The sequence below is a fragment of the Dipodomys ordii genome, unplaced genomic scaffold, assembly GCF_000151885.1.
Source record: "Dipodomys ordii isolate 6190 unplaced genomic scaffold, Dord_2.0 Scaffold36, whole genome shotgun sequence".
NCBI classification, from domain to species: Eukaryota; Metazoa; Chordata; class Mammalia; order Rodentia; family Heteromyidae; genus Dipodomys; species Dipodomys ordii.
Genome location: NW_012267252.1, coordinates 6167432 through 6177138, shown reverse-complemented (window position 1 = coordinate 6177138; position 9707 = coordinate 6167432). Strand labels below are relative to the sequence as shown.

Sequence of the window (9707 nt, the reverse complement as noted above, 5' to 3'; positions counted from 1 at the left end):
GGTTTGATTCCTCAGCACCACCTAAAACAGAAAATGCCAGAAGTGGGGCTGTGGCTCAAGTGGTAGAGTGCTAGCCTTGAGCAAAAAAAACTCAGGATCAGTGCCCAGGCCTGAGTTAAAGCCCCTGGCCAAAAAAAAAAAAAGATGAATAGAGGGTTTCTGGCCTGCCTCATCAGTAGAACACCTGTCTAGCAATCACAAACACCAGTGCTATACAAAAAAATTAAATTAGTTTTTTTCTCTTTTACTCATTTTTATTTCATTTATTTATTTATTTTTACAGTCTTGGGGCTTGAACTCAGAGTCTGGGTACTGTCTCTGAGCTTCAAGGCTAGCACTGTACCACTTACGCAACAGTACTACTTCCAGATTTTTCTGTTTATGTGGTACTGAGGAATCAAACCCAGGGCTTCATTCATGGTAGGCAAGCGCTCTACCACTAAGACACATTCCAAAATATCATGTGTGCAAAAAAAAAAATCTCAGCCTACAAGGTCTGCGATTGGAAAATCATGATTCAAAGTGAGCCCAGGCAGACAATCTGAGAGACTTTTATTTCCAATTAATCAGTAAAATGCTCCAGGCTGGAGTTGTGACACATGTGGTAGTGAGTGAAAAAGCCAACTAAGAACTTAAGCCCTTGAGTTCAAGCCTTACTTGGGGGAGGGGGAAGGTCTCAGCCTAGTTATTTTTTATCTAGTTAGTCATTAAAAACAAACAAACAAAAAAACTGGGCAGCTGGGCTCTGGTGGCTTATGCCTGTAATCCTAACTACTCAGGAGGCTGAGATCTGAGGATCACGGTTCAAAGCCAGCCGGGGCAGGAAAGTCCATGAAACTCTGATCTCTGATTATCTACCAGAAAACCAGAAGTGGCGCTGTGGCTCAAGTAATAGAGCACTTGTGTTGTGCTGAAGAGCTAAGGGACAACGCCCAGGTCCAGAGTTCAAGCCCCACAACCAAAAAACAAAAAAAGCCAGTCTGGGCAGGAAAGTCCGTGAGACTCATCTCTAATTAACCACCAGAAAACTGGAAGTGGTAGAGTGCTTGCCTTGAGTTGAAAAGCTGAGGGACAACACCCAGGCCCAGAGTTCAAGCCCCATGACTGACAAAAAAGCTAGGCAGCCAGATACCAGTGGCTCATGCCTGTAATCCTAGCTACTCTATAGGCTGAGATCTGAGGATCATGGTTCAAAGCCAGCTTGGGCAGGAAAATCTGTGAGACCCTTACTTCTAATAAACTACTCAGAAAAGTAGAAGCAGCTGCAGCAGCTCAGGGACAGGGTCCAGACCCAAAGTTCAAGCCCCAGAACCCACCAAAAAATAGTTGGCTCTGGTGGCTTACACTTCTAATCCTAGGTACTCAGAAGGCTGAGATCTGAGGATCACAGTTTGAAGCCAGCCTGGGCAGAAAAGTCTGTGAGACTCTTATCTTCAGAATTACTTCGAGGGGCTGGGAAGATGGCTCAGTGGTAGAGTGCTTGCCTTGCATGCATGAGGCCCTGAGTTCGATTCCTCAGCACCACATAAGCAAAATGAAAAAAGCCGGAAGTGGCGCTGTGGCTCAAGTGGTAGAGCTCTAGCCTTGAGCTGAAGAGCTGAGGGACAGCACCCAGACCCAGAGTTCAGGCCCCACAACCGGACCCCCCCCCAAAAAAAAAAAACAGAATTACATTGTTACTTCGAAAAAGCCAGAAGTGGTGCTGTGGCTCAATTGGTAGAATGCTAGCCTGGAACACAAATAGGCTCAAGGACAGTGCCCAGGCCCTGAATTCAAGCCCCAGGACTGACACAAAAAAATATGATATCAAAGCATTTATTTTAAACTTAGAATTGCATTTTTTTAAAATTTATTGTGAAAATACTGTACAGAGGGGTTACAATTACATGGGCAAGATAATGAGTACATTTCTTATCAAGCATTGTAGCCTCCTCCTTTATTTCCCCTTCCATCCCCTCCCATCCTCTTCCCCCCCCACCAAAGTTGTAAAGTTCATTTTTCCACATAATGACTTGTACATCTCATTGTTGCAATGGATCCACCTGTATCCCTATTTAAATGATTAGAATTTCATATAAGAGAGGATGAGGCCCTTTCTTTTCACAAGCCAATCAGGATGTGAGGATGCATAACACTATATTTTCTCTGTTCTCAGCCTTTTTATATCACCAGTCCACAAGGAGCTCAGAATTCTAATTTTTTTTGGGGGGGGTCCGGTCATGGGGCCTGAACTCTGGGCCTGGGCGCTGTCCCTCAGCTCTTCAGCTCAAGGCTAGCACTCTACCACTAGAGTCACAGCGCCACATCCGGCTTTTTTCATTTTGCTTATGTGGTGCTGAGGAATCGAACCCAGGGCCTCATGCATGCAAGGCAAGCACTCTACCACTGAGCCACCTTCTCAGCCCCTCAGAATTCTAATTTAACTGTTCTAAAAGGTGATATTAGAAGTGAATGGTGGTAATATAGCTAATAATAACAGGCGACTTTTTTTTTAATTTGCCAGTCCTGGGACTTGAACTCAAGGCCTGGGCACTGTCCCTGAGCTTTTTGTTCAAGGCTAGCATACTACCAGGTGAGCCACAGCACCAGTTCTGGCTTTTTCTGTTTATGTGGTACTGAGGGATTGAACCCAGGGCTGTATGCATATGAGGCAAGCACTCTACCACTAAGCCACATTCCCAGCTCTTAGAAGGCAACATCTTATAAATACAATTTGAAGACAGAATGGCATCAAAGTACTTTTTTTTCCTAGGTCATGGGGCTTGAACTCTGGGCCTGGGCACTGTCCCTTCAGCTCAAGGCTAGTGCTCCACCACTTGAGCCACAATGCCATTTCTGGTTTTATGGTGGTTAATTGGAGTCTCATGGACTTTCCTGCCCAGGCTGGCTTTGAATCATGATCCTCAGCTCTCAGCCTCCTGAGTAGCTAGGATTATAGGCATGAGCCACCGGCACCTGGCTCAGAGAAGATTTTTTTTAAAAAGCAAAAACAAATCTTGCCTTAAAAAAGAAAAATGTGCCTGTCCTTTGTTCTCTCATTTGTTTCGAGCCTATTCATTCTTTCTCCTAAATCTTTTGGCATACATTTGTCGTCTTAGACTAAATCTTCCATCTATTGTTGGGAAAAATTGAGGCACAGAAGTTAATGTGGTCCTTAGCAAGTCAGTGCAAATACCAGACTAGAAATGGTAAATAGCCAAGCTCTGGTGGCTCAGTCCTGTAATTCTACTAAGAGGAGGCTGAAATCTAAAGATTGCCATTCAAAGCCAAGCTGGGCAGAAAAGTCAGTGAGACTCTTATTCCAGTTAACCAGACAACTGCTAGAAGAAGTGGTATGGCTCAAGTGGTAGTGTGCCAGCCCTGAGCAAAAAAAGTCAAGTGAAAGCACAAGGCTCTGAGTTCAAGCCCCAGTACCGACACACATGCCCAAAAATGTGGGAGCCGGGCATTGGTGGCTCACACCTGCAATCCTAACTACTCAGGACACTGGGATCTAAGGATCCTGGTTCAAAGCTAGCCTGGGCATGAAAGTTTGTGAGATTATATTTCCGATCAACAGAAAACTGGAAGTGGAGCTCTGGCTCAAAGTGGTAGGAAAAAAAAAATATCTCTGGGACAGTGCCCGGTCCTGAGTTCTAGCCCCACAACCAAAAAAAAAAAAAAAAAAAGTGGGAAAGCGTATAAGACAGGAGTTTTTTTTAGTAATTATGCATATTTGCATATCATTGTCCAAAGACCTAATCATCAGGACTTATTTCACAGAAGTTATCATTTGATCTTAGTAAACAAACTGGTCTAAACTGTCACCTCATGTGGTGTGGATAATACATACAATTATTCTATGTAAATCGAATGCAACAGGAAGGAATTTATAATCTGGATGGAAGATTAGGGTTTGGGGGTTTGTTTTTTTTAGTATATATTTTTTATTGTAAAGATACTGTACAGAGGGGTTACAGTTACATAAGGTAATGAGTACATTTCCTATGGAGCATTATTACCTCCTCTTGTTTTTCCCCTACAATCCCTTCCCTCCCCACCTCCCCAACTCCTCTCCCCCTGCCCCCCCCCCCAAGATTAGGTTTTATGACCTTTAAACTCTGGGATCTCTGTTGTAACCATGCCTCATTAGAACAAGATTGTCCGCAACAGGACAGAACAAAAAATGATCATATACAATTGTTCTATTCTTAACCAAAAAGCAACAATACTATAGGACTGGAGGTGTACTCAGTGGTAGACCATTTGCCTAGCATACAAGAGGCCCTGGGTTCAAAAGAAACAACTCTGCTTATATTTTGATCATGATGCCTTTTATAATTCCATAACTTCTCTGATATCTAAATTTTTATCTGGAAGACATATTCTATATTATACACCTATTCTTGTGAAAAATAGATGTTAATAGGGTATTTTGAGTAAAAAAAAAAAATGAACCAAAATAAAGTCTTAAACAGAAAGCCCAGCTACCATTTTATATAGCCTTTTTTTTGGGGGGGGGGAGGTATACTACCTTAAAATTTTATAGTGACATGACTGGGTAATTTCATTTAACAACTATTATTTAGTATTTTATCTTATATTGACTTTACCCACAAGAAACTTTACTGGGGGGGACAGGGAGCGGGAGGGGGGGCAGGGGAGATGGGAAGGAATGGATGAGAAGGGGAAACAAAGGAGGAGGCAACAATGCTTGATAAGAAATGTACTCATTGCCTTGCCCATGTAACTGTAACCCCACTGTATGGCATTTTCACAATTTAAAAAAGAAAAAAAGGGGGGGTGCTGGGAAGGTGGCTCAGTGGTAGAGCGCTTGCCTTGCATGCATGAGGCCCTGGGTTTGATTCCTCAGCACCACATAAGCAAAAATGAAAAAAGCCGGAAAGTGGCGCTGTGGCTCAAGTGGTAGAGCGCTGACCTTGAGCTGAAGAGCTGAGGGACAGTGCCTAGGCCCAGAGTTCAGGCCCACAACCGGACACACACACACACAAAAAAAATGCCGGGCACCCGTGGCTCATGCCTGTAATCCTAGCTACTCAGGAGGCTGAGATCTGAGGATCTAGCACTCTACCTCTTGAGCCACAGCGCCACTTCTGGCTTTTTTCTTTTTGGTTCTGTGGTGCTGAGGAATCAAACCCAGGGCCTCAGGCATACAAGGCAAGTGCTCTACCACTGAACCACCTTCCCAGCCCCTTCAAGGCAATTTTAATTTTACTTTAAACCTTATTTTTTCCCTAATCCTAAGTATTCCAAAAATGAAGGCCCAGAGTTCAGGCCTCACAACTGACCCCCCCAAAAAAAACAAAAACAAAAAAAGGGGCTAGGGTCATGGTTCAGTGATAAGAGTACTGCCTAGCAAGCACAAAGCCCTGAGTTCAAACTCTGATACTGAAAAAACTAAAAAGCCAGTAAAGGAGAAAAATAGAAAACCAATTACCTAGTCTGATGAGTATTGTAGTCTAAGTATGTATGTAGGACATTAGGAACATAGGCAGGATAGTGGTTCACACTTCCAGAAGATTTGATGTGACTGCTAAGCTGGATTAATAGGAATAGGAATAAGTCATGCCACTTACTAAGTTGCTGCATTTACTATCTTACTTCGGCTAAAACTTGGAAGGAGGAAGCAAGTGGAACAAATGGCATTAGAGTGGGAAGTAATAACAGGCTGTCCGTGTCCAAGAACTCCTTTCAAGGAGCAGAAGTTGCCCTGATGTCCACGAATACCAAAGTCAGTGCCCCGCAAGTAATCTGTCTCCTTCATGGTTGTTCAAGGGCTTACTCTCCATTTTGCGCAAATTGAAAAGTGCACCGGACCAGGAGGTGCGAATCCTTCTCCTGGGCTTGGATAATGCAGGCAAGACTACGCTGCTGAAGCAGCTTGCATCTGAAGACATCAGCCACATCACACCTACCCAGGTGAGCACTGCCCTGGCTCCGGGTGCTGAGTCCCACAGGGTGGTTGAGAGAGAGCAGGACATGGCTTCATCCACATCCAAATTTTGTTTTTTAAACAGTCTAAAAGAAATTTTATATATATATGTGTATATATATATATATAACACATGTGAACATATATACTATATGTATATATGTATATGTATCACATATATGATTTATATAAGTACCTATGTATAGAATCTCTTGATAATGTGTAATATGTCAGATATATGATATTTGATCTATATATGATATATGTTATCATGAGATTCTATCTAGATATATAAGATATTTAGAGCATCCAAATTCCTAGAGACAGAAAGTAGAATGGTTAGTGGATGTGGGAAGGAGGAATAGGGAGGTTTGTTTAATGGATACACAGTTGGAAACAATTCTGAGGGTGATACACATAGCATGAATGTACACACTTTGAAATAGTTAAAGGCAAGTAGTGGTGCTTCATGCCTATAATCCCAACTACTTAGGAGTCAGATCTGGAAGATTACAGTTCAAGGCCAGCCTGGGCAGAAAGTTAGTAAGACTCCCCCACCTCTCAGCCAGCAAGCTGGGCATAGTGTTCCATGCCTGTGGCCCCATGTAAGTGGGAGATATGAATAGGAGGATCAAGGTTCCAACTAGTCCCCTGAGTTCAAACCTCAGCATCATAATAGATCAATTGATAGATAACAAAATATTTAAAATAGTATATTTTATGTCATAAACCATCACAATTTAATTGATGCATATTTATATATTTGTGTGTTAAAACAATTCTCTAAGATCTAAATGATTACCTATATTCCTCCTCTCCTCTCCCCTGAAGTGCTAAGCATCCAAACCAGAGTAAATGCTAAGCTAGTACTCTTCTACTGAACTACATACAACCCCAGCCCAATATACTTTGTGTGCCTGTCAGGACCTGGTGGGCACTGTCCCTTGGCTTTTTCACTCAAGGCTAGAGCTCTACTACTTCAGCCACACCTTTACTTCTGGCTTTTTGCTGACTGAACTGGAGATAAAAGCTTCACAGACTTTCCTGCCCAGCCTGGCTTCAGACAACAATCATTAGATCTCAGCCTCCTGAGTAACTAGGATTACAGGAGTGAGTCACTGGCACCCAGCATCCAGTGTGGCATTTTGCTGTTACTTTTTCTTTTTTCTGTTCCTGGGGCTTGAACTCAGGACCCGGGCATTGTCCCTGAGCCTCTCTGTACCCAAGGCTAGCACTCTACCACTTGAGCCATAGAGCCACTTCTGGCTTTTTCTGTTTATATGGTACTAAGGAATTGGACCAGGCTTCATATGTGCTAGGCAAGCACTCTATCACTAAGCCACATTCCCAGTCCCAATTTTTGCTAGCCCTTTTGGAGATGGAGTTCTCACAGAATTACTGCCCAGGCTGGCTTTGAACCACAGCCTTGTAAGGAGCTAGCAATGGGGCTGGGAAGGTGGCTCAGTGGTAGAGTTGCTTGCCTTGCATGCATGAAGCCCTGGGCTCGATTCCTCAGCACCACATAAGCAAAAACAAAAAAGCCAGAAGTGGCGCTGTGGCTCAAGTGGTAGAGTGCTAACCTTGAGCTGAAGAGCCAAGGGACAGCACCCAGGCCCTGAGTTCAGGCCCCTCGACCAGACCCCTCCCCCCCAAAAAATAAATAAAAAAAGAGCTAGCAGTATAGGCACAAGCCACCATTCCCCAACTCTTAGTCCCTTTTGAGTGTTTGTTTGAGTATCAGGATTTAGCAAAAACAGAGTTATTTAGCATTTTCTGTCATTGTTCTGTGATTAGACCTTGGTGTCAGGTTTGAAAGGCTGTGCTGGTGTATGTACTTCATGGCCTGTGAGTCTTAGTGATTCACAGCTCCTTGCAGAAAAGTCATTTCAACTGCTACCAAATGAGCAATTTTACAGCTTCTGAACAAATTTAATGTATAGCCTAAGGAGGAGCAAATTACAACAGTCTCGCCTAGAAGGGCTAAAAACACATATTAGTGTGTCAGGATTTCTGCCAGAAAAAGAAGGGCTAGTTTTTTTTAGTATTAGCAGTAGACTGGATTTCTCAAGAGCACTAAAATGAGGACTTCCATACTGCAAACAGAAATTAACTCAAACTGATAAACCCAGAGTTTGAATGTTAACCTTCAGGCTTTATTGGATGTGTTATAGGTGACTTTGTTATTATACTATATCAAGCTTCATATATTCCTTACAAACTTTTATTATATTTTGGGTTAAATATTAATGTGACAACAATAGGTTCATTGTGACATTTCTATACAACCTCACCTCCACCTCCTCTTACTCTTTTTCCCCCTCGGAATTATTTCAACAAGCTTCCTTGGTTGTTGTTGAGTAGAAGGGTTTTTTGTTTGTTTGTTTTTGCTGTTCTCAGGGCTTGAACTCTGAGCCCAGGCACTGTCCCTGGGCTCCTTTTTGTTTGTAGAACGTTTTTAAATACACAAAAAGTCACTCTGGAAATGAGTCACAATGTAAAAGCTGTCTTTTACAATAAGGGTAAGCCACTTTCCTATAGAGTTCTGAAACTTCCGATTTAGTCATGGGTATTTTTTTTCCTGCCAGTTCTGGAGCTTGAACTCATGGCCTGGGCACTGTCCTTGAGCTTCTTTTGCTCTAGGCTAGCACTCTACCACTTGGGCCACAGCATCACTTCTAGCTTTCTCTGTTTATGAGGAACCAAACCCAGGGCTTCACCCATGCTAGGCAAACACCCTATCACTGAGCCACATTCCTAGTCCCATTTTATCATTTTTTTTTTTTTTGGTCCGATTGTGGGGTCTGAACTCTGGGCTTGGGTGCTGTCCCTCAGCTCTTCAGCTCAAGGCTAGCTCTCTACCGCTTGAGCCACAGTGCCACTTCCGGCTTTTTTCTTATGTGGTGCTGAGGAATCGAACCCAGGGCCTCATGCATGCAAGGCAAGCGCTCTACCACTGAGCCAACTTCCCAGCCCCCATTTTATCATTCTTACAAGGTGATTTTTTTTTTGTTGTTTAAGTTATTCTGCTTGCTCATGAAGTATACCTTCTCTTAGAACCCCTAAGGTCTTGTTAATTTGCTTCTTTCTAGACAAACTCCCAGCTGGCCTTTCTGCTTGTTGTTGCTTTATTCACCTTCCTCAAAGTTCTACCTTGAAATCCCAGTGTGGGTGGCTCACACCTGGAATCCTAGCCACTCAGGAGGCTGAGATATGAGAATTGTTGTTCAAAGAAAGCTAGCCCAGGGCTGGGAAGGTGGGTCAGTGGTAGAGTGTTTACCTCGAATGCATGAGGCCCTAAGTTCAATTCCTCAGCACCACCTAAACAGAAAAAGCAGGCAGTGGTGCTGTGGCTCAAGTGGTAGAGCGCTAGCCTTGAGCTTAAGAGCTGAGGGACAGCGCCCAGGCCCAGAGTTCATGACCCCCAAAAAAAGAAAGAAAGAAAGGAAAAAAGGAAGGAAAGAAGGAAGCAAGCAAGCCAGCCCAGGCAGGAAAAATCAGTAAGACTCATCTTCTGTTAATCACCAAAAGCCAAAAGTTGAGCTGTGGATAAAGTGGTTGGGCGCTAGCCTTAAGCAAAAAAGTTTAGAGATAGTACCAAGGCCCTGAGTTTAAGCCCTAATACAGGAAAAAAAAAAAAAGTTCTACCTTTAGTAACTATCTTTTTTTTTGGGGGGGGGGTCAGGTCGTGGGGCCTGAACTCTGGGCCTGGGCGCTGTCCCTCAGCTCTTCAGCTCAAGGCTAGCGCTCTACCACTTGAGCCACAGTGCCACTTCTG

The 9707-nt window shown here is 43.4% G+C and overlaps 1 protein-coding gene across 1 annotated transcript in view; it reads left to right on the top strand.

Annotated features, from left to right (window-relative positions):
* The window catches only part of Arl3 (ADP-ribosylation factor-like 3), a 48201-nt gene that overhangs the window by 8579 nt on the left and 29915 nt on the right, over nucleotides 1–9707 (top strand). Inside the window, exon 2 of the mRNA XM_013017861.1 lies at nucleotides 5776–5919. Coding sequence (XP_012873315.1) covers nucleotides 5776–5919 — 144 coding nt within the window. The remainder of the gene's footprint in view (nucleotides 1–5775; nucleotides 5920–9707) is intronic.